The sequence below is a fragment of the Kwoniella dejecticola genome, chromosome 2 (genome assembly GCF_000512565.2).
Source record: "Kwoniella dejecticola CBS 10117 chromosome 2, complete sequence".
In the NCBI taxonomy this organism is placed as follows: Eukaryota; Fungi; Basidiomycota; class Tremellomycetes; order Tremellales; family Cryptococcaceae; genus Kwoniella; species Kwoniella dejecticola.
Window position 1 is genome coordinate 415447 of NC_089302.1, and position 24591 is coordinate 440037.

The 24591-nt window shown below is 47.8% G+C and overlaps 8 protein-coding genes across 8 annotated transcripts; 6 read left to right on the forward strand and 2 right to left on the reverse strand.

The window, feature by feature from the left end:
• Positions 1-414: 414 nt before the first annotated feature.
• Positions 415-1908, forward strand: I303_101609 (uncharacterized protein; the record flags this gene model as incomplete). The annotated part of the gene is made up of 8 exons (XM_018405599.2): positions 415-631; positions 729-796; positions 871-976; positions 1090-1288; positions 1363-1388; positions 1468-1527; positions 1585-1599; positions 1664-1908. The coding sequence occupies 8 exons, from the start codon at positions 415-417 to the stop codon at positions 1906-1908; spliced, it is 936 nt and encodes a 311-aa protein (XP_018265880.2).
• Positions 1909-2054: 146 nt separating this feature from the next.
• On the reverse strand, positions 2055-2834 carry I303_101610 (uncharacterized protein; the record flags this gene model as incomplete). Its single annotated transcript, XM_018405598.1, has 3 exons — positions 2055-2248; positions 2332-2450; positions 2548-2834. 3 exons carry the CDS (start codon positions 2832-2834, stop codon positions 2055-2057), a joined length of 600 nt encoding a protein of 199 aa, XP_018265879.1.
• Positions 2835-3191: 357 nt separating this feature from the next.
• On the forward strand, positions 3192-8710 carry I303_101611 (uncharacterized protein; the record flags this gene model as incomplete). The annotated part of the gene is made up of 9 exons (XM_065968377.1): positions 3192-3813; positions 4022-4530; positions 4585-4650; positions 4710-6106; positions 6165-6245; positions 6301-7147; positions 7206-7556; positions 7639-8217; positions 8339-8710. The coding sequence occupies 9 exons, from the start codon at positions 3192-3194 to the stop codon at positions 8708-8710; spliced, it is 4824 nt and encodes a 1607-aa protein (XP_065824449.1).
• A 663-nt stretch (positions 8711-9373) lies between these two features.
• Positions 9374-9919, forward strand: I303_101612 (uncharacterized protein; the record flags this gene model as incomplete). The annotated part of the gene is made up of 1 exon (XM_018405596.1): positions 9374-9919. One exon carries the CDS (start codon positions 9374-9376, stop codon positions 9917-9919), a length of 546 nt encoding a protein of 181 aa, XP_018265877.1.
• A 6324-nt stretch (positions 9920-16243) lies between these two features.
• I303_101613 (uncharacterized protein) lies at positions 16244-19197 on the forward strand (the record flags this gene model as incomplete). The annotated part of the gene is made up of 3 exons (XM_018405595.1): positions 16244-17510; positions 17581-17930; positions 17983-19197. 3 exons carry the CDS (start codon positions 16244-16246, stop codon positions 19195-19197), a joined length of 2832 nt encoding a protein of 943 aa, XP_018265876.1.
• Positions 19198-19782: 585 nt separating this feature from the next.
• On the forward strand, positions 19783-20418 carry I303_101614 (UPF0390 protein; the record flags this gene model as incomplete). Its single annotated transcript, XM_018405594.1, has 3 exons — positions 19783-19926; positions 20136-20236; positions 20376-20418. 3 exons carry the CDS (start codon positions 19783-19785, stop codon positions 20416-20418), a joined length of 288 nt encoding a protein of 95 aa, XP_018265875.1.
• Positions 20419-20613: 195 nt separating this feature from the next.
• Positions 20614-22734, reverse strand: I303_101615 (phosphatidylserine decarboxylase; the record flags this gene model as incomplete). Its single annotated transcript, XM_065968378.1, has 11 exons — positions 20614-20837; positions 20920-21021; positions 21083-21109; positions 21276-21460; positions 21604-21743; positions 21823-21938; positions 22000-22057; positions 22123-22160; positions 22229-22307; positions 22388-22488; positions 22611-22734. 11 exons carry the CDS (start codon positions 22732-22734, stop codon positions 20614-20616), a joined length of 1194 nt encoding a protein of 397 aa, XP_065824450.1.
• Positions 22735-23184: 450 nt separating this feature from the next.
• Positions 23185-24583, forward strand: I303_101616 (uncharacterized protein; the record flags this gene model as incomplete). Its single annotated transcript, XM_018405592.1, has 4 exons — positions 23185-23305; positions 23446-23559; positions 23696-24384; positions 24482-24583. The coding sequence occupies 4 exons, from the start codon at positions 23185-23187 to the stop codon at positions 24581-24583; spliced, it is 1026 nt and encodes a 341-aa protein (XP_018265873.1).
• Between the last annotated feature and the right edge of the window lie 8 nt (positions 24584-24591).

Here is a 24591-nt window from a genome sequence, read left to right on the forward strand (position 1 = left end):
AATTGTGACAGAACCAATCTCTTTTGAGCCTTTTGGGCGGTCCTTTGTTATGTCAGGACCCGATGGGCTGTGTCTCAATACGTCCCCACTATTTCTTCTGAAGGCGGGATCGCTTGTTGGGACTTGACAAGATATGAGCTGGAATGATCACCAATTGATGGGATTGGGTTCCCTCTAAAATACCAGACACACAAAAGATACAAACGCCCTGGAGTGGAGTGTAGAGTGGGCGGAGACATCCGCTTGCTTGTTTGCTTCGAGTTTATCCGGACAAGGCACCCAAACGTCATAGGTTACCATACATACATGCATGCCCAAGCAATTATCATCTCGATGACTTGTGAGACAGAACTATAGATATCACTGTGTATACACAAAGCGATCATAAAGAAGTCAGTGGCACGCTCGATCAAGATGATTGACTCATCCCCGAATTTGACATGGGTCAACGTCCTCATCGGACTCCTGTTTATCCTATTCGATTCCCTACTTTCCCTCGTGTTGGGCTTGGGAATAGGCGGATCTTTGATGGTTGCTGCTGCAAGATGTGTCTTGCAACTTAGTATAATGGGATTGATACTTGATAAAGTGTTTGCAAGCAATAATATATGGGGTGTGATTGGTATTGCAGGTCAGTCAGTAAAAATTGCCGTCATGTCCCATTCCTCGCCTATCTATACATCACGAGTATATCGTACTGATGTACTTTTGATCTTGATCTCGTGTAGTGCTCCTGAACTTGCTAGGCGCCTTCGAAGCGACTTATAACAAGGCTAAAAGAAGATTCAGCAATATGGCAAGTATCTCATGCTGATTTGTCACAACCATATCTCAAAGCGATGGCTGAGCTTCCTTTCGCTTATCTGTTAGTTCCCCCTGATCCTGGCTTCCATGTTGAGCGGGACAATACCCATCTCGGTACTGGGTACGAGATTCGCGATGTCGCAGAGCCCATTCTGGCAGCCTGATCAATATAGTAAGCCCACCGATCACTTGTTCAGCCCTTATCACTTCGCAAAGTCATTCATGACCCCTGATCTGTTCGAGCAGTATGAGACGTGGAAAAGCTGATACGAAACGAATTTGCAGTCCCGATATTGGGCATGATCCTCGGAAACGCCATTTCGTCAATCGGAATAGCGTTGAACTCGGTGCACAAAGAATTTTCAGAGAATAGGGATAAGATAGAAACCTACCTGGCCTTCGGGGCGAGCCGGTTCGAAGCTTGTAAACCTGTTGGTAAGGAAGCATTGAAGTTGGCTTTACTGCCAGTCACGAACCAATTGAGGTGAGTAGCGAACAATCTGGCACCAGTCCCCAGAGGGGCGAAGATTGACTTGATATGTGTGATTGGGGTTACAGTGTGATTGGCTTGATCTCTATTCCGGGTGAGCTGCGCTCTCGGCTCGAATCGTCCATCTTTCTGAACTTCGGGACAATCGTTGATATGATATGTGGTTCTGGTAGGTATGATGACTGGTGCGATCGTCGGGGGGAAGAGTGTAGAACAAGCAGCACGATTACAAAGTGAGTTGAATTTTACACTCATCCGTCGACATCAGCTGATGGCACTATTATCCACAGTGATCATAATGTTCAGTAAGTGCGAATCATGGGTCTTGGGGTCGATGAATTATGGCCAAAAGTTGATGATCGGAAACAGTGATATCTGCATCTTCGGCACTCTGCGTCTTACTTGCCCTTTTTTTCTCGTTGACTACGCTAGTCGACTCGAGATGCCGGATCAGACTGGACCGACTGGACAGTCGGAAGCCTGTCTTCTACAGGTACAGGGATGCAGCAGGGGAGAAGACATGGAAGGGGATTAAGAGGTTGAGATGTTGGGGCAGGCGAGAAAGTGGTACTGAGGAGGAAAGAAGGGGTCTGTTGAATGGCAATCAAGACTAGCCGGCGTGGTCCTCTGAAGAGACAGGTTTGGCAAGCCCTAGACAGAATAGAGAGTAAATTCCGAGGATACAGAAATATCGAGTGATACTGATACAAAATACATAATGAATAAACATTGCGTTCCGGTTCCCGTTGCGCATAAGATATCAAAACCCTTTCCGCTTTCTAGGTGAATATAAGACTCTCCCAATTAGATCTATGGGTAGATCTACAGCTTCGGAACTTGCTCGATCATTTATGATATTCCAGTAATACGGAGTTCGAGATTGTTCGGTCCCAGCCTTAGTGTCCTTTGTGAATCCAGATGAGGATCGCATTGATGGAATACCAGCATACGGATCTATTATATGGTATATTAGTCCAGATCATTTCCTCTGCCCACTTTTTACGATGAACAGGGTGTGTAATGAAGGTGTATCTTACCTGTTATACAGTCGACCGAATCCCAGCTCGGTGTTCTGTAAATAGTCAACGCCGCATAACTCCAGTACGTGAGTAAGACCACCATCATCAGCCAACAAGGAACGATGATAGCCCATTGTCTATGTGCCAAAATACACATATATCAGCTTGACCTGGATCTTGGCTCTGTATAGGTGAATCTCCACATGTATCCGATAGCAACGAGAGCCTACCTACCTGTCTGGTAACCAGCTTAACCAAACCGTATCTTTCGGCGAAAAGGCCCACAAGAGGTACAGACCAAAAAGTAAGTATGTACCGAGTATGGCAATACTGGAATACACATCGGTTGCGTTCGGTAGTGCTGCATCTAGTTGGATGTTTTTCGGATCTGCTCCATGGAGAGATGCGGATGATGCAGAGGGAAGAGGGGGCCAAGGTGAGATTGGACTCAAAGGTGACACCGGATCTAGGATCGGAGAAGGTGTAGACGACCGCTCGGGGGTCATAGAGGCGGATGTCATATCTGCGTTGTACCTGTCATTGTGGGACGTTCAGGTGTCAGGTGTTTTGCAATATACAAAGTAGAAGTAAGCATATGTTGATAACTTTTATGGCTACTGTAGCTTTAGACTCGTTGAGAGTGATCGACGATTACGGTGAGGCGGAGATGACCGCATGCATGGTTTATTGTTGTTCCGCAAGTGACAAGTGAATGAATTGAACATGACACAGACCACCTAAAGCAGAGCCAAGTGAACCAACGACAACGTCGTCAAGCATCAGAGTCATCCCACCGAACATCTAGAGACCAGGCCTCACGCGCTCTGAGTAAGCGATACTTGAAAGAGGATCACCTAGATGTGACAGCTCAGTACACCATGAAATCACCCTCACTCTCAACTTCAACACGTTCACCCAACCCTATATCCGCCCGAGCACCCTCGCCGAATCTCCCTCATCGACCTTCCACCTCGTCTAACAGATCGCTGAGACGGTCAGAAGCAGATTTTGAAGCTGCTTTGCTCGACACCAAATCGACCATCTTCTTATCCGCAAGTCCAGGCACATCGTCCATTGCCGAGGATGAAGAACCGAAATCAGCCGGTTCAGGTCTAGGCTTGGGGCCCGCTCCTTCTATCCTTCGCAAGAAATCAAAACCAAAAGCAGAATCAGATCCGAATGCCCCTCTCCCCATAGAAAAGACATCATTTGAGGAAGATCTGAATAATCTGAAGATTGGCGGACAAAAGGGATTAGGCATATTGATGGAGACTCCAACTAAATCAACCCAAGATAAAAATGGAAATCCTGACACAAATACGAATGGCTCGATAGGAATTATACCACCGACTCCCTCGACGGTGGGAACGAAAAGCGGGAGACATAATAGACGATCGAGTCAGATGACTACGGACAGTGGATATCAGAGTAGTAATTATAGTGATACGACGAATGGGACGCCTGGAAAGAGGAGACCTAGTAAATCGTTAGGTATAGATGGTAAGTTGGCTTAGTCCATATACGGTCCTTTCGGCATGGTCCCTCCTTCCCTGTCCTTTAGGCTACACCTCATGCGGGTAGAGAGGTCTAATGAGAAAGGAGAGCTGATGCATACTTTCTCCTGACTTGCTTTCTCTGTTCAACTAATACAAACACTTCATACGATCTCGATTATCCATTCTCTTGTCGGATCATTCTGACCGCACAGCCGAACTGGGCGAAAAACCGATACCCAAATCACACCAGATGCCACCCAAGCGAAGATCGATATTCAGATCACCCGGAACAGCATCTTCGCCTGACCTAGCTACCTTGGTTCGCAAGGCTAAAGAAGCGAAATCAACCCCTCATCCTCCGCCGGTGAATGCTGCCCGAGTGGACATCTCTTCCAACCAAGTCAACAACCCGCCTTCATCAGCTGGACCCACTGTGACCACCACCCCGATCAAACGAGGTAGACCCGGTACAGCGGGATCAATTCGAAACACCAACAGTACTGCCCAGACAGAATTGTCAACCCCGAATCACGCTGAATCTTCGACGGCGGCCAGTGCACGAAACCGCGAGCGATCCACGACCAATCCTCGAGCGAATGATGAGCATTGGGAACGGTATGGGAATATGCTGGGCGGGAATCAGATGGCTTCGATCGCTGAAGGGTCTGGGACGATAGGGAGCGGAGGAAGGAGCAGGCAGAACTCCGAGGAAGGTTTTAAGGTGAGTAGGCGAATGTAAGGACAACGGCCGAATCAGCTGATCAATGACGCACAGAGCATGAGGAATAAAGCTAGAGGAGTGTTTGGCAAGATGTTCGGGTCATCGAAGGATCATCATCTGGTACGTATGCCAAAACCTCGTCAACAGGTTTCAAACTCTCCAAGCTGATACCCCCCAAGCCGCCGACAACACCTCCATCGGCTACTTCTTCTCGCTTTCCTGCCGAGAGCGGTCCCCGCCCACCTGTCCCTCCCGTACCATCAGCATATATAGCCAACCATCGCAAGGCACCCAGTCCGCCTGATGAGTCTGTCGAGGAGTTGGATCACAACCAACATGCTCGCTCTCAATCCAGCCGCAGCGTCTCGGCTTCCACCATCTCCGGGCCCAGACAAGGTAGCCCAAATCCAGGTTACGACGGACGCACATCGGTCACCCCTACCGGCGATCGACGTGTGTCTGGCAATAGCAATCTCAGCTTCGATAAGCCTCTGCCAGCACTTGTGGAACCGGAAAATCATACACCGCAACGCACGCCAAGCAGTACATTGAGAATATCAGGTCATACGCGCCAGCCAGCCAGTACAGCGGAAGAAGATAGTCCTCCGTCTTTGGAACCACCTCTCAAACCTTCAGCTTCCCCGGCCACGCGTGCTGTGCACACATTCAAGTCTGACATGGCCGGCATGCTAGAAGATATAGGTCAGACCGATCCGGCGAAGGAATTGGGCTTACCTCCTGATAGTATACGTCGAGGGAGAGATCGGACGACATCAAATGAGACTGCTCGCAATGAACCTTTACGAAGTCGATTTCCGGCCGAATTAGGTAAATCACCGTCGTTGAGGGAACATGATCGAAATCATAAGACCCATCTATCGCCAGTCCCCGCTCAGCGTACTTCTTCGCTGCCTTCGAATTCCCCTCAGTTAGACCGGATGATACCTAAGCGCACTACCTCTTCGCCCTCACCCAATCCATCACTCAATGGCGACTCGTCTGCGGGCTTGATGCCTAATCAACCAGTCATCTCGAGATCCTCCAGTAGATCATCGGGCAAAAAATCTGTCCAGCTGGGCTCGCCATCCCAATCAGCCGGACCGTCTCCCAATAGATCGCCCTCTCTTTCGAAGGGGACCAACAAGTACTTCGACGAGCTCAACAACGCAAACCCAGCAACAAATTCAGGCTCGAAGAGAAGTTCCCCATTGATGCCATCTTCTGTGCGACTGGTGTCCTCTCCGCAAGACTCTCAGCAAGAGAATTCGCCCTTCAACCTCGCCAGTGCGCTTCAGGAAAGCGGTAGTCGGAAGAAGAAGTCATCTTTCAGAAACGCTTCGCCATGGGGTAAACAGACTCCTCGAATGATGAGCGCTCCGAACACTTACAGCAATCCCAGCCTGATCAACACCAACAGGGACGATCAACTGGAAGTTGTCAATACTCCGCCTGAGACACCTAAAACGGCTCATGAGGAGGATGAAGAGGAAAAGGGAAGGAGGCTGGCTTGCGAATTTCTCGAAGACGACTTCACAAATGTCCCCGGCGAGAAAGTTGCAGAATTCCTCGGTGGGCCGTGAGTACTTCAAATTCTTGCCCCACCGCCCTTGTAGTCACACTGATAAGTCTCGCAGCCGCCCTGTCAATGCGATTGCATTGAAGTATTATATGCAGTATTTCGATATGAAAAGTCAATCTCTCGTTGATTCGTTCAGGTAGGGTGATGTGTGTAAGATTTCATTTGATCTCATCGCTGACAATCCTAAGCAGGGATCTCTGCCAAAAGCTTCACCTAAAAGCTGAATCCCAGGAGATCGATCGGATAATCGAAGCGTTTTCCGCGAGATACTACGAATGTAACCCCTCGACAGTATACGGAACATCGGGTGTCGTTCATACCGTAACAGCGGCGATGCTGATGCTCAACACCGATCTGCACATCGCCGAGCTGAACAAGCACATGTCAAGGAACGACTTTGTCCGAAATGCAATGAGGGCGATTCACGAGAGTCTGCCATCTGCAGAGAGGGATGGAGATGGCACTTCCACGCCTGACCTAGTCAGGGATGACGGTAGCAGCATGAAAGCTGGATTCGGTTCAAACGGATCGATGGCACCTTCTTTCGTCAGTGTTCGAGCGAAACCGCCCTCATCAGTCCTTGCACCTCCAACACAACGAAGCGCTTCTGCACCTGTAATCTCACAAGGTCCGTCCCGTACGGACAGTGCCAGCTCGATCGGAACGACCGGTGTCGGCATCGTCGGCGGCAAAGGGGGAAGCTCGACAACTGTCAGCTCGTTCACTTATAATCGAGCTTGGGAGATGGAGGCGGAGAACGCTCTTAGAGAAATCTTTGCAAGTGTGAAAGCGGATCGGATCCTCCTCCCGATATCTGGACCCACGCAGAATAACAGACAATCGATGATTTCCATCTCGAGCAACGGGCCCTTCGATCGAGCGAGAACAGTTCGCAGTCCCTCGGATAGGGTCAACGCCCTGAAAAGGGGTAGTATCAGAGGTGTACAAGGTTTACTCAACAATCCCTATGGGTCAACATGGAGCGCTTCTGACGGTAGACTATCGCCTACCCCCAGTTACGCTACTTCCATCAATGAAGTGAGTTGGATACGTACCCTGCGCTTATCGGAATTGATCAGCTGACGGTGGTGGACAGGGCCTGGGTTCTTTTGCGCCGACTTTGGGATTTGCATCGAATCTGTCTCATACGGTGATTCGAGAGCATGATGACGAAGTCCGAAGTGTCGATTCCAACACAAGTGAGGACACGGCCGAGGACATGGACGATGATGAGCTTGCCTTGCTTGGTGCGCCATGGGCCAAAGAAGGTCTACTGTCGAGAAAGCTGTATTGGGAGTCGATCAACAAGCGGGCGAAGAAGAATGACTGGAAGCAGTTCTTCGTGGTCATATCCAAGGGGGAGCTTTACATGTTCACCTTTGGGGAGAGAGGAGGGGGAGGTATGGGTTTCGCAATGGGTGGGAGTGTTGGCGGAGGTAATTGGCTCGTACGTCATACTTTACCCTCTGGGCTATTACTATATCTCATCTTTACGAGGTTCAAGCTGATGTCATTCTGATACGGTATAGGAAAACGCCAATGCCAACGGACAGATCTCCTTGATGCACACCATGTCAGTCGCCCTGCCTAAACCGGGCTACAACGCCAATCGACCATACTGCTTCTCCCTCGCTACACCCTCAGGCGAAACATCATTCTTCCAAGCGGGAACGGAAGATCTGGTGCAGGAATGGGTATCCACATGTAATTACTGGGCAGCTAGGAAATCTAGACAACCTCTGAAAGGCGGTGTATCCAATATGGAGTACGGGTGGAATCGAGCTGCACCTATATCTTCGCCGCCTCTGGACCCTCACTCTCACGCTCACGATGCTTCGGCGGACGATGATCGAGCAAGTGTCCGATCGAGTCGATCGAATCTTTCCAAACTCAATATCCATTCGGGGACATATGGATCGTACGGCAGGAAGACACCTAGTAACGCCAACGATAAGATTTATATCAATGATTGGAAACCCCCTCCACCGGCTACGATGCCTTCCCCCTTGGATGAGGAGGCGCAACTTGAGGCTCTACAGAATTACGTCAGGAGCTTGGTGGAGGAGCTGGAGAGTCATAAAGCCGTTGAAGAACCGATGAATAAGCTGGTGAGTACTCATTGTCCTTGGAGTTGTAATCCACTCGCATGAAAAAGGCTGTTTGCTGGTTTTTGTTGGAGATCAACGTATCGAATGAGGCTGATTGACTTTGGTGGGACGTTTATCATAGTATTCGCCAGGATCGAAAAACTTGATCAAAGCTCGCGAAAACTGGAAAGCGAAATCGCATTACATCCACACGGAGATATTCAAGTATGAGACCTATGTCGAAGCTCTCCGAAATGCGATCTCGCTCAGAGTCAAGAAACAAGGTGAGAAGAAATTGGAAAAATCGCTGGCGAGAAGTATGACTTCTTTGCATCGGCAATCGTCTGCCTCAGAGCATGAGAAAGACGACGAAGAGGACGAAGGGGAGTTTGAATCAACATTCAAAAGTCAGAGTAAATCTGCAAAGCTCGCAGATCAAGGTGAAGAGGAAGAGGAAGACGACGAAGGATATGGGACGCCGAATGTTAATGATACAGGAACGATCAGGCGATGAATAATACATGTAGATGCTTTGTATATGATAGAAAATATGGGTGGCATGTATATTACAGTATCTCTTGTGTCTGAACCCTTATACAACAAGACCGCTGAGTGTTATAGTCGTGGATTTTTCGGGCGCACAGACCTCTGTGAAGGTGTGAAGGAAAAAGACCTCGATGTATTCGCTTTCATTTCCTTCTTTTTTCTTTCAGCCTGTTTCCTTCCTCTTTTCTTCCTTGATTCCAAACGGCCATTATCAATCTTCACCACTGAGTTCACTGAGTTCGTACATACAGCTGTAAACTGATCAACACGCTTCCTACATTTACAGTGAAAGCCATGCACACATCGACCAAACGCTCTTTGCCCCAAGGAACCTTCCATTCACCACCTCGAGAAGTCCCACTTTAGAACATGCCAGGAAGGCCATTAGATCGCTCTGCGCAGAAATAGCCGACATTATCAACAAGGTCGAACCCGAACAAAAGAGGAAGGATCGACAGCGGGCTATGTCCAAACAAACAACCTGCGCTGCAACGGCAAGGAGAGATTAGGAACATAAGAAAGAGCTGCATATCCTTCGTGAAATGTTCCACGAGCAGCTCTTTGCGTTGGAGGAGGACCATCAAGATCAGCTCTGTGAGATCCAAGCTTACATGATGAACAGTTGAAAGCAATGCAACATCGGATTCAAGCCCTTCAGCGCCAGCTGGGATATGTCGAGGCCAAACACTGTTCATCCACCGATATTACGCCATTGAGTGGCTCATCGATAAACAGAAGCTATGCGCCGACCCTGGAGCAGGAAGAAAATGATTGGGCAATCGGTCAAATGGAGACGGGCGATCATTCCTTCGCTGGATATTTCGAGGACACTGATCGCAGCTCTCCGAATATGAATGGCAAAGTATATCTCAGGACGACCATCGAGGCGAGAATGTGGGGCGAGGAAGCTGCAGAATCCTCTGATCAGGATATCGATTTCGAACAACTCATGGTACGGGAGTACGAACAGCACGAGGAACACCGCCAGCTCGAGATCGAGACCCTCATAAACGACCGATGGGATGAGGAAAACTACGGATATACGTGCATTATCGAAGACGCATTCGGATGTCCAGAAGATGGTTGCGCCCCGGAGTTTAGCGATTATAGCGATCCAGAAGATGACGATATGGATGGTCATGGATATCCGATGTTGACAAAGTGGAGGAAGGCATGACGGGAGGAAGCGATCCGATTGTCCCATACAGCCATACAGGACGACGGCAAAGAAGATCACCGCATGACATGCATCGCGAGGGCAGGCACATAAGTAGCAGAAGGCTTGCGGAGAGTTGTTGATGTGGGGCATTGTAGCGAGGTTTGATTGAACGGAAGTATAAGATTTGGAGTTGAACGTTGACGTCTGGTCAGTATGCAGCAATCGTACGAGGTCTCGCCTAAATGGAGATATACTCTCATGCCACCAAACATGCAGCTTCTGGGCGCATCAAAACATGAAGCTTCTCATCCAGCCACATCCTCCAGCTTACAGCAGTTGAAGAGCAAGCACCATGATCTTCGAAGCGTGTCGCCACGGGTCGAGTTGACGACTTTACGCCTGGATACCTTGCTTGTTCCGACCATGTCGTGCTGTGCCACAGCATCCTTCCTGCTCTTCTCAGCGTGTAGAGCCGGGAGAGTTCATACCTGTACGAGTGTTCGCAGTTGATGATTTTGCGGCAGCCGTGTGTTCGCAGCCACAAAGACATGGTCGGCTGAAAAAGGGAAGAGGCGCTCAAATTAAGGTTAATTATCATTCGTCGAGGGTTTCACTAAACGTTGTTTGTGTTTGTGTATGGGTATCGTTGTATTCATCATGGTCGATGCGCAGGAGTGTCCCTCTTCATCAGGAGTTGAGGACAATAGCACTCGAGTCTCGCATGACCTGGGTGTTGCAGACCTCGGTCTCGCATGTTGTGCAGGAAGAAGGAAAACGTAAATGTCAGACAGAACGAGATGAAAGAAAGGGAAAGGGAAAAATATCTTGGACAACGTGGAGAGATGCCGTAACCCCTATGAGGGTGGGGGAAATTCATTTCTCTTTCCCGTCTGGTTTCCGGATTAACTAAAAGCTTAAGATGATGATCAGCTTCCGAGGAAATTGACGTAAAACCCGAAAAACCCATAGCCCTCGCCCATCTGCCCATCCGCCCATCCGACTTATCGTCTTCCCTTGATGTCTCGAGACTTCGGTGTCTCTCGGTCTCGGTCTCGGTGGGATTCTTATCTGTTCTGCGTTTCTCTTGTTGTCTCACGGCTTATCGGAGCGGCGTGAGTTGAGCCGAAGCCGCCGGACAGCGGGAAGGCGTGCTCATGGCGTTGGGAGTCTGTACCGTGCCAGTCTGCTTCGGAAAGGTGTGTGTACTGGATTCGGCTAAGCTTTGGTGGAACAAGATTCACGTTTCACGTTACATGCATCCGAATCTATTAGCGCAAGTAACGTTGGTTAATCTACTCGTATGGATCGGAATGTCCGTCACGATGACGGCTCGTTCCTATAGGAACTGAGCTAGTGACTGCTTTTCGGATCTTTAGTTTAGGGAGATAATTTAGATTACCATAGTACCGTTCCTCTAGGTACAAAGTATGGAGTGGGAGTGTGTACATTCCTCCCACATCAATTTGGACTGCATCGCGTGTTCACGCCCTGCCCCGCAGCACATCTGGTGAGAGATATGATCCCGATATGAGAATGAGAGACTGGGGTCTTCATCAATAGTATCTTCATGTGCTGCGACGCACTCAGACTGTCGAATAGGGGTCTTGATGAATGCCTCCGATCGAGGCCAAGTGCGAAGAGTCGGATATACTCCGGAAAGGCTCAAAGCCTCGCCGTCATTGGAACAGCATAGCCACAAGCGCGTATTGATAGATGAGCTCAACGCCGTAGTTCTGATTTGTATTCGCCTGGAGACGATTTGTATTTCCTCTTGGATGATTTGTAGAAGCATTTTGATGATTTGTAGAAATGCCAAGGTGATTTGTAGAAATGCCAAGGTGATTTGTAGGAATGGCATGGAGTATTTGTATAACTCGTGAAAGTTACGTTATCATAGCTGCCATACTGAGCCGCGGAGGTGAGATCCGTTCTTGCTCATCTATGCCATCTCGCATGCATGCTTCGATGAGAATCACGTACGTGACGACCCCTTGCAGCAGAAAGATGAATCTGATCTGACTTTGAACGTATGTCTCGGAACAAGCTGAATGTCCCGAAGGAGGAAAGCGGGCTCTCTGACCCTTTTTGAAATATCTCGTAATTACCCCTCCTCGATGTTTCCGGTCTATCTTATTAGTTCACTTTTCAGTAAAACCCGAAGTACTAAAGGATGACGATGATCTTTTTAGTGCTGTTTTACGGGGAAATATCCCTTCTATAGCCTGCGATAAAAGAATTACGACCTGGTTGTCTCATCCATAAAAAGTCTCCGAGATTGGTAAGCCAGGGCTCAAACGATATTCGTCCCGAAATATCGATATCGACATCGAAGTAGCCATAGCTGTCGCTCCGCTGACTACGACTTGTTCATGACGGTAAAAAGCTATGTTATGTTTCGCGTATTACGCAACGACCGCGGAAGTTTTACAGTTTCAGAAATACGACCCATACATCCATTTCAACCGATTTCCCTGTTCTGAGCCTAAATTCAAAGATGTTATGACCTGATCAGATCGCCCTCCACCTTCTTCTTGTCATAACCGAGAAGGGGGAGAGTACTAGCAGGAAAATCGAAGACGCAATGGTAAGGTTTACCGTCATTTTTCGGTCGATTTAGACGATACAAGACAAGCTGAAACGGTGGTGGTGGTGTCGATATGCAGTAATCCCTACGAAACAATGACCGATGACCTCTGAGAACGGTGTACGTCTTCAAGCAGGCTTACCCAACTTGCATCCGAGGGATCTCTTGCGGTGTTCTCCTTTTGCTTATTCCCATTCTTTTTGGTGTTACGGACTAACCACCGAAAAAGAACGATTTGGTAATATAATGCCATGATATCCCATCTGAGACAATTGACTTTTTTTTTCGTTTTCTCTCTTCTCCGCAAAAGACGTGAGAACGTCGAAATGATCTCATAGCATAAGAATGATGAATGTTTTTCCTCTGGTCTCCTCTGGCGCCGCTTTACGCTTTACGGATGACCGAGCAAGTCACCGTTCAGTTTACAATCGTAGCTAGCATGATACCTTAGACTCGATCACACACAAAGTGATCAAGCGATGCAAAGCAAAGAATAAAAGTGAATGCATGGAATGAATTTGCTTGTTTTTATTGTTTTCCTCTTCGCCATCCCTCAATCTATTCTTCTGTTCATCTTTCGTTAAATCAAATATCATCGTTCGTCCAATTTCGACGTAGACACACTCGGACACTCATCGCACTGGACACCATAAGACTCGGCCCCAAACAACAAAAAGAGGCTTTTAGGCAAAGGAGGGTGAGTAGGTGAGTGAAGCAGGTCTTCGGTGTCCGGTTCCGTATCGCGTGCCTCGGTTGTTTTCGAGAACACACCTTTTGTTACTTGTTCCTTCACCTCTTGTCATCTTTTCTTTGCATCAAAAGCGTCATTTATCCCGTCCGAACCCACCCCGCCTCTATGTACCCATGTCTTTTCTTGGTCTCATAGGAGGACTCTCAAAGAAGGACGACTGTCGAGCAGATAGAGTGACGGGAAGGGTATAACGACATTCGCGGCTTTGTCCGCTGACCTATCTACTTCACTCGAAATGACGTTGTTGGTGCGATTCGCCATGGGAATTTATGATTTTTGGTTGGCATGTTTTAGAGGTTAAAACTTGTTTTTCCTTCGCATCATTCACATCCTCACTACTCTTTCCTACTTTCGGTCATTCTCAGAATCCTACCCTATATCGCGTGTCTAACTTTCTGAACCATGATCCCAACCACCGCCGTGATTTCATTCACGTCGTCGCATCGCATTCACGCAATATGTGCAGACTGTGACGTTTTCTTGCGCGCGGTCTCCGTTTCCTTTGTTCATGCAGGGTATGCTTTTGATTAGCCTCAAACACACTACACAAGGAGGACTGTGCTCAATTGGTTTGGAGCTTTCCGTCTTCATCCTATGACCAACCATGAATGGTTCGGGATCAGCCTCACCCCACTTTGACGATGGTCTGAGAAACACATCACCCACTTGCTTGTTTCAAGCTTATCGATGATCCGCACTTCATTTGACAATCGCATTGATAGCTTTCTGGGTGGCTGGGAGATGTGTTTGTTCCTATCAATCAAGCCCACTTTCACATCCATAGCCTGGTCTATGTTATCGGCAACAGACTGATCGGACATCGGGATATGTGTGTTGGCGAATGCTTATGCTTCATATGCCCGGCGATCGTGTCTGCATGTAGCTAGATTGCTGATACTTAAATTCGTCTTTCACGCAAAGAAAGCGAGTGGATATAGTCTATCGTCACATCAAATTCGTTCAATCACTCCATCAAAATACACTCAAGCTCGGTCACGCACAGCACACCAAAGCAGCACTGCTTCGAGCTTAACCGAACACGCACCACGAACGCGAAAAGGGATACTCTTTTAGCTACCCAGTGGTTTGGGGAATTGGGGAAAATCCGACGTAGCTCAAAGGCATTATATAGTAAGCATCGCCTTTTCTTACGTTTCGTCTTGTCATTGCGGCAGGAGGCGGTTGTCTTGCATCCGGTTTCTGAGAGGTTTACGCTCAAATCGTATAATTTCGGTTTCATCGAATGCGTCGTGCTGTGGTGGATCAGGTTCTATTGAATAACCCGATGAACCATCGGATCAATCACTTTGTGTTAGCAATCAATCATTCTTACCTACCTACCATCAAGTGGATCCTTCGTGATTTTTGATTTAGTTTGATCCACTTCCTCCCTTTTTACAATTTACCTAATCAAAGCTCCAGTCTCATTCCAAATCTACCGTACTCCCTCCTTCACCTTACCTGGACAAGGAGACGCCTGTGGCGTAATAGATACATAACTTCGTCTTGCTTTGCGTTGTGTGAAACGACGGACGAGACTAAAAAAGTCAACCTTTTTACGCCCAAGCCTATCTACTTATCCCATAAACACACAACTCAAAACATGGTTACCATCACATCGAGAAATCTTGCATAATTTGAAGCTGGACTTTGACTTTGACTTGATTTTGATTTCCGCTTGAATCGGTTCCTACTATCCTCCCTGCGCCGATTTGACCTATGTTTGATCGGAATTAAAAACTCAATTGCGCATGATAATGAATGTGTGTGATCCACCATGCATGGATGTATGGTGTTGGGTCAAAAGAATCTAAAAGAGGGGTTGAAGGTCAGAGCGAACGATGAAAGTACCGGACGAGTTGTCTTTCCAGATCACCTGCTGACCGAACTGGATCATACTTATCATCACAGCTGTTTGCCTCTCATTCGTCTTTGGCATCTCCCTGCGCAACGCTTTCGAGAATACAACACTGGTTTGTCAACGACATCTTCACGCACTATTAGGCTGATCCCCCCACTTATATGCGGACAATACCTTGTGAGTACCTGTTCATGCTTGACTCTGAAACGCTCCTTTCGCTCCTTTGCCGCCCTATACCCTCCTTTGGATTCGGTTACCATATGGCTGGATCTTGGGTCTCGAGCCACCATGGTCTTCTTTTAGACTGCTTTCACGCCTGCGCCACCTGTGATTGATGGGGCAAAACGGAACTAGATCAACGATCAATGATCAACAATCGATCAGTGATCGCACTATGTCATTCGCAATTCTCCCCGGTTAATTAGGACGAGGAACGTGAATGATTTTGGTCTAATTGACCTGTAGCAAGTCGAGGGCGAAGTCAGACCAGAGTACACTGTGTGACCTCACTACACCCACGCCCGGATCATCTTTCGCCGTTTGACCCATACATCCAGACAAAGATAAACAAGGGAAAAGGGTACTGAGGTCGATCAACACCTTTTAAATCAATCACAGTCCCTTTCCCCATCACTCGGACACAATTCAGCTCGCTCTTTCATGCGCCTGACACCGGGCAAAGAGGTCCGAATACCGAAATGCTTCGGTTCTGCCTTTACCTCTGTTTCATCACTACGCCCATCCATGATCACCAAAAAGGTGCAGGTTTTTGAACATAAAATGCACTTTCTCGATGAAGACGAGGCTACCTCCCTTTTTTGACGAATCATTCCCTTCTGCATTGCTAGTACACCTGAATGTGGAATATACGCTGACAGTCTACATCGCATCTCATGCTTCTTTCTTGCCACCACCATCATAACCGATATCTCGTATGAATACTCGACTCGCTTGCGACTGCTATACCCTTCCTTTGATCTACCTATATATACTTCACCTTGTCGCCATCCACGATACTCAGACTTCGATAGCCTTCCTTAGTGACCCATCCTTGCTTTGTTTGTGAGTAACAGCCCATTCTTCGGTGGATACTCTTTTTAACTGAACATTCCAACTGACTTCGTGCAAACAGGTCTCACTTTCAAGATGGATCAAAACCACGCGCCCCCTTCCCCTCTGCAGCAACATCGACATACATCCTCCCGTCATGCTAATCAAGGATCAACGTCGAGCGGAGCTTCATCGCAGACTGACAATAAGCTGAAGAATCCCGTTGGCTTAGGAAGACAAGGCACAACGACTACCTGCGCCAGTCCCACTTCCGCTCAGACCAACTTGACGCCTTGGTCTGGGGCGCAAGAACCTTCTTCGTCCTCTTCTTCGGTTACTTCCTCAGCCCAACCTTCACCCTCGATGTCATGGCCTCAAGACACCGAAGAGGCCGCCATCGAAAGGTGGCGGGCGCAAAACCAATGCGCGGCAACTTCCGGTTCTGCCTCTTCATCCTGGGATCACAGTACGAACACGCAACCTTTGGCGTCCAGTAGTCGTTGTCCTTCTCCCCATCATATACCTATCGAGATTCCTCCCGCACATGCTGCACAAGAGTCTCGCTCCCCTCAACCCTATCACACTGACGCGTCATCTTCATCGCTGCTCACTTCCGAACCACTCAACCGTACCTCGTCTGCCAACCCTTCGCCCAGCATGCATTCATGCGAACCATCGCCTCCTCGCCGTAAGCGTAATCGAGCGTCCTCTCTACCGAACGCCACCCCGGTTTTCAAGAGGCGAAAATCGAGACATGATACCCCTACTCCGTCTGAAGTATGGCCACGCACATATGAAACCGGTCGAACGTCGCCAACAAAAATACAAAGGCAGAGAGCAGCCGCGGCTGAATTAGGCAGAGTCTTGAGGAGTAATGGGCACATCAAACCAGTCGCCACAGTGCCGGACCAACATTGTGTGGTCGCATGTCGACAGCCAGCTATCAACGTCTCCTCCCTACGCACGCTGGACGCAACCGAGATATTGAAGAACCCCCAGCTTCGACATGATCTGCTCTTCGATAGTTTAGCTTTCAGACCCGTCAATCTACCTTACGAAGTGCCCACGAAACCTGGTTATGCGGAGATAGTCACCGGTGGCAAGACACCGGTAGTGGATCCAAGAGCATCAAGTTTCGTAGCTGATATGTACTGGGACAGTATAGCTGAGGAGTTGACAACCGGATGTAGGTGTGTAAGATGGAACATGCCATCAGATCAAGGTAAATTGAACAGTAGAATGGTGGATAGACTGGAAAGGATACCGCAATGTCTCTGTGGAAGGTGGAGAAGGGATCTGACTGAGAACGAATGGTGGACTCGCGCAGCTGTCTGGCCATCTAGACTGCCAGAACTGATCAGAAGTGAGTCTGTTTCCACTACAACTTCTGTGATCAACGTATTGCCAACTGACACCTATCGTTGATCGAATAGCTTTGCGAGAAATCCTAGTATCGCTCATGGGCTCTACTACGCCTTGTCCGAATCATTTCGCTCATTCCTTCTCAAAGGAAGCTCTCGAAGCCCATGAAGCGGTCTGTCCTACGGTGACCCATGCTCTTGTCCCGGAATTGTACGCTGCGCTCGATCCCGAGTTTCTCACTATACAAGCCAGGCGAGGAGTGTTTGATTTACACCTGTTCGAGAAGCTTGGAGAAGCGATGAAAGTGCACTGTGCGCCCGTCAGGGATGAAATGGTCGATGACATGGTCCGAACCGCTCTGTCTGGCGACGTTGCGAGGGGCTTACGCAAATGCTTCGACTGTGCTGAAGTGATGAAGCTTGTGAGTAAGGTTTGCAGCGGCTGAGAATGTATCGCTGATCAAATTCCAATAGGATATTGCCAATCATCAAGTTCATGCTCTTCGACCATATCTCTGGGACAACGCCAATCAACATGAATACAATGCCTTCCAAGCCCTTCTTGCCCACAACAAGGTGGCCATCGAAACATCCAAGACTAGACAATGGATCAACTCTGCTTCTCGACAGGTCCTTTCAGCTGCCGAACCGAGAATCCGACCGCATCTGATCGGCAGATGCGACTGCAAGAACAACATGGAGCTAGTCGTCCGATCTCTTGCGGCTGGATTCATGGGATTGGTCTGTGATCAGTGGAATGAGAACTCGACTTGGCCACCGGCGGTAACAAAACGAGCGATGAGTAGCAATGGAATTCCTGTTTTGACAAGCGGGGATCAACCTTCAGTCGAGATTCCAGAATCGTTCAAGATGGATTCAAGACGAATCAAAGATTTCCATTCGGAAGTAGTCGATATAGCTATTTCCCACATGATCCTCTTGGCATTCCGAAATCTCTTCAACAAGCATAACGAAAAAGCTGCACTTGAAAATCTACAGACAAGCTTGAAAAGGGCTAGATCGGATATCGAATGGACCATGGACCGCCTCTCGGCGATCTCCCGAGCGTCGGAAGATCAATCAGTGAATGGCGATGAGGAGCAAGGTTTGAAATCTGACTTGGCTTTCAGATTGGCTTTGCGGATCGTTAGGCCATCCTGCGAGACATCGGAAGAGTCGAGCAGATTACCGAGTCGAGCAGAGATGGAAACAGTATCGAGAATCGCTTCGACCCTTACTACTTATCTCGATGTGAATCTTCGACAAGATTCCGAGCTGTTGAACGGAAACATCTCGAGATTGAAGCTCGTGTTAACCAAGAAATTGTCCGACACATTACTAGGATATAGATTGAACCCAACCTCGACATTCTTCGATGCCAGTGTCGATAAATGTCTCCGAAGACCCGTTGTGACACAAGAACACGATGTTCAGATGGACGAAGAAGATGAAAGGAACAATAACGATTCAAGCTCTCGAGCGATCCGGGAGCGATACGAGACGTTCTTGGCCAAGGCTGAGATCTCGGAATCTGAATTGATCAGATCATTCGGCCTCGAAGGTGTCATCGAGCCGATCAGAGATCTAACAGACAGGATGATCAAGATTGTAGCTTTCAACCTTAGTGTCTTTGGCGAAAGCTATGCTGGGCAAGGTATGATGGTTGGATCAGATCGACGAGTATGGTAGTTTGTGGGAAATCAAAGTAGCACGCATTGTTGTTATGACTGATGAACGGAACATTGTTTTGTATCGAGTATCTCATCTCATTGTTTTGGATCATGTCTTTACATTGACCTCAAGTCATTCATTTTTATCCTCTTATCCTGCATAATCACTACATGATTGAGCATCGACATTTTGTAGGTCCGACCTGGTCTTATTGTCTTGTTCCACTTAATCAGTACCCTGTATATATTGTCATACCCCTTTGTATATCACTTGTGGATATCGAGTATGTTTGGAGCTTCTTCGACGCAACGCATGAATCCGTGTCAACTATGATTTGCGTATGCATGCATACCTTGAGACCCATCTGATTTGAATGACTAGTACTCGAGAAGTTCTGCTTGCTTGTAACTTACAGTAAACATTAGGTGAAGCCAATACTACGTAATCAGTGACTGGGGTACGAGCCACGTGGATCAGGTTGAAAAAGTTGAAAACAAGCCCCATCCCACACCGATCCTGAGACGGTAGTGAACGAACTCAACACTTAATCACACCTCGCTTTTGATCCTCATATCAAGCGAAACTCAAAAGCAGACGCACAAGATGGCTCAGGGCGGTGCGAAGAACATAAAAGCCAAAGGTAAATCCGGTGGATCCACAAGGAAGAACAGCGGAAAGACGAAACCTGGAAGAAGGGATGTCGCGCCGAAAGATAAAGCCAGGATAGCGGAGAGGACGCAGAAGAAGGTGAGTGGGCGTGGGATTTAATCCGAGGGTGAGAGTGGGAGTGGGAGTGAGAGCTGGGGTGAGAAAAACATAGAAGTTGCCGTGGATTGTCGGATGGCCGGATGATGGCTTTGGGATGCAGGACTGGATCCATGGCTAGTGGGGCAGACGTGATTCAGAGCTGATCAATCCTTTCTGATCCTGTTATGGTTGTATGGTTGGTCACACAGAAACTATCCAGTTCGATCAATAATAATATCGAGAAACAGATGGTGAATGCTGCGTCGGCAGGGAAGTTGACAATAATGAGAAATACTGGTGATCTGGAGGCGTAAGTTGACCGAAATTGCGATCACCATCATCGTCACAAGTACAAGCACAAACAAAACACCAACACAAATCTCATCACAATGCTTGGCGATCTTGAAGGTCAGGAGGGAGATAAGCTGATCAAGGCGTGAAATTCATAGTGGAGCGGGTAAAGATGCTGGAAAAGGCAAAGGCAAAGCATAGACCACCTGACAAGTGGCCTCTTGATTGCTGGGTCTCGGTCTGAGTGCTTTGCCACTGGTTTGGTTTGATAGGTAAGTCATTCACATCACGCGGTCGCATATTATAAATCGGACAATCCAAAGAGCTGACCAATCGCTCATAGATCCCCTCCATATGTATCATGCATGTTGTATTTTCGTATATTCTAAGCTGCCGCTACGGGTTCACCTTGACCTTTCCAATCTCCATACCGACCCTTACGAGAGTTTCCAGCCCATGCTCGGAATTATCAATCAGATCATCGTCAAATACGACGCCGGATTTAGACGGGAAAACAGTTATAGTTGTACTTCCACCATATTGGAACCAGCCTAATTCTTCGCCTTTGGATACTTTGTCTCCTGGTTTCTTAGACCATCCGATTGAGCCAACCAGCATCGCTATTTGAGGTCATGAAGCGTCGTCAATCATCAATGGTCGTCATCACCTGCAGATACAGATGAGTGCGTGTTCGTAGCTCACCTCCGATAGCTACAAAGGCTATAGGTACGCTTTCTTTGCCCGGACCAAAATTCGCATGGATGAGCATCACCGATCGTTTGTTCAGCGTGAACACGTTGAGATCTGGATTAGTTGATCTTTGGATCAGCTGAAAAGCAAGAATCTCGGCGAACAGCTGACTAACCCTCATTGATCGCTTGTGGATTCACAGCTATCACAAGACAGCTTCAGCTTTGACCCACTCCGCTTCTCAGAGATATGTCATTTCGACTAGGCAAATGGTTCGCTCACTATACAGTTCACCTGGAATGGATTGCCATGCAGTATCAGCCGATCGATCGAGTGACATCCTTCATGCAAGGGTCAGACTAGCTCACCGTGGATGTCCTTGATGTCGCCAATGACACCTTCAACGGGCGAATGGAATCTATGATAATCCTGAGGAGCCAATCGAGCGATCGATATACCCGACGTGGGATCTTCTTGGATCTCTTTGTACCGCGCTTCGGTGTCGTCTCCGCCTGTCAGCAAGTTGGGTATGGTGAATTGTTTGCCCTTGACCCTGTAAAGCAAGACCGGTCAACGTCGATAATCTATACATTGCCGTTGCAAGAGCGGTTCCAAGACATGGCCCGGTATTAGACACGAGCGAACGCGCGAAGACCGATGAATATGATTCGGGGTTGGGCGTGAATTGTTACTCACCATAATTGCTTTGCCTGATCTACGCTGTTGAACACCGTCATTCGGCAATCAGCAGGACTGACAACTATACTTGGGTCGTTCGGGGAAGTGATTGGTCGAGCGGTTGGTACCAATCTCCGAGAGAAGAACGAGTTGAATGTCTAGGATGCGGACGTTGAGCACTGCCTTTTCATTTCTGGGCGCACTTGAGCAAGCGCGAAGTGATAAAAGACGACGTACGGGATATTGGTTGAGATCCTGAACGAGCAACTCGTTCAGAGGTAGTTCATATGTCTGTATGAACTGCTCAATGTGCTCTTTCACTTCTGGTCCTGTTTCATCGTATATCTTCCCCTCTGCGCCGATGGATGACTGAGTCAGCCCAAAATCGATCTAGATCAAAGCGGACAAACCCACGTTTTATGGATTGGTTCTCTAATAGTTTCTCAACGGACGAATACGACATATAGCTGCACTGTTGAAGCAGAGTCAGTGAGTCTGCAGCGATACTGGTCATACTTGAAGACAAAACAGACTTACGCCTGATACGAAGAGCAAGTGCATCCCCACTCTAACATCTGTGGGATGTCGTCAACCTTGCTGAGATTCCACATATGCCGTTGTGTTTCAGTAAGAATGGACTCACATATAGGCATAGTCTCGAATATCTTCTTGCCTGTAGTACGGTCAATCACATAATTACCCATATGTTCCATATTGAAGAGCTTGACCACGAATATGAGTAATCAGCGTTGGTCGAGCAAGACATCCCTCGTTTATCAGTGAGAAAAGTACGAGAGCTCACTTTGTCAAGGGTCTCCTCTGAAGGGAAAAACCGCTTGATCCAGCCTCGCGACTTCTCACCATGGGAGTGTACAGCATCTGCCTGTTTCCTCTCTTCACTTGCTGAGAGATGAAAAGCAATCATAACATGCGGATTAGCAGATGCTCCGTTTATCATTCCTTGACAGGGTAAGGATGGCTCTACTACACTGGCTTGTGTGATAGAGAAGAGGAATAGAACCTACGAGCAAGGACATCTTTCCCTCCTTCGGTATTGCCATGAGAGTTATTGACTAGATGGTCTAGAGAATCTTCTAATGGTTTACCGAATTCTTCAGGTAAGATATTAGTTGTTCCTGCGTTTGACATCTTGACGGGGGATTCGAATTGATGACGAGGCTCGAGTAGGATGATCGGCTTCTAAATAGAAGAGAGGGGTATCTGTGAGCCTGATGTTATCTCAGTCAACAGAGCTGCTGATGTGTTGTATATGTCTTATGGTGTGCTGCATATAGTGAGTAGTCAGACTACATGCAGACATATTTCCAGCCTGTCTACTTTATTTATAGACTTTAACGACGATCTGCGAGATGACGTATAGCTGTGAATGGGGTCTCCGCAAATGTCGGATAAATCAAGCACTGAAAAAGGGGAGACCTAAATAAGGAGGTTCTAGTGTTAGTATCGGCTTCGAGATTTCTGATTTCTGATTTCACTGAAGTCTGATCGATTTGATAGAGTATTCAAGTCCACAGTCCACAGGTATTAACAAATCGTCTGAGCAGTATCAACCTCAGAACACATCAAAATCTCAATACAATGTCGAATAACGCAGGACCAAGTAGGCGGCACGATGGGAGACGGTACGACGAGATTAGACCTTTGCAAATTGAGATTGGCGAGCTGGACAGGGCGGATGGATCAGGACGATTCGGATTTGGTGAGTGCGCTTCATCTCGACCGGTGTCTTTTCGCAATGAGTCACACGAACCGACGCCTACTCGTATGAGTGGTCGTACATGTGATGTGAACACTACGACGTCATGATGAACCAGCTGACGGCGCAGCATTTGTGATCAGGCTCTAACGCTGCGCTGGCGAGTTGTTCTGGACCGCTCGAAGTGCGCTTGAACAAGGAATTACCGACTCGAGCAACGCTGGAAGTTAGTCATAGACCGTTGGAAGGTGTCGGCGGTGAGTTGAATCATCTCAGTGTCACTACGCAAATGACAAACACGATGAAATGCCACTTCATACCATACCCTGACATATCTCATGATCAGTCGAAAATCCAAAAAGTTCAGTGCTAATCAATGACTTGTACTATCAGCCACTCCTTCAAGAGCATTAGTCACCACCCTCGAATCGATCTTCCCGACCGCGCTCTCTCTCCCATCTTATCCCAGATCCCTCATTCAACTGATCGTGCAATCATTATCCTCTTCCTCCGTCGCCTCGTCATCCGCTACGAGCTCCTCATACGATCCGCAGGTATACATCGATGTTGAACCGGACTCAGGTACCGATACAGATATTCAAGAAAAGAATGTCTGGCCTCAACCCCAAGCCCAGACCCAAACCCAAAATCAACTGTCCAATAATGATGATATCAGGGACGGGACCTCGATTAGATCGCCAAATACAAGTTATCCATTCTCGACCCGCGCAACAGCCATCAATGCAAGTACATTGGCATGTCTAGATAATGGTTCCGTGAAAATGACCAACCTACCCATAGCTATTAGTATAGCGTGTCTCAGTGGTAAGACTCAGACTAAGACTAAGGGATTGGTGGTTGATCCTACGACGCAAGAAGAGGGTGATTCGTCAAGTAGATTCGGATTCGGTTGGTCCTTCGGAGAGAACGTTTCTTTGGCTTTGGCCAATAACAAACAGGTAGAAGAGGGACAGGGAGATAAGATGGATATAGAAGGTGAAGGTGAAGACAGAGATGAAGATGATCGGGTAGAGATGGAATTGGTTTGGGTTGAAAGTGAGGGGAAATTCAGTAAAGAGATAGTGAGTCGAGTCGTTTTTGAGTTGTTGTTGTCTGAGTTAATGTCAATGATGACTGACGTGAAAATGATTGTGGTCTTCATCATGGTCCATCCCGCAGTTCTCGGACGCTCTTGAATTATCGAAGATCGCTTGTAAGCAGATATTAGATGAGATTCGAAGTAGGTTAAGTGAGAAATTGGAGAAGAGGAGATTGCAATGAGATCAAAC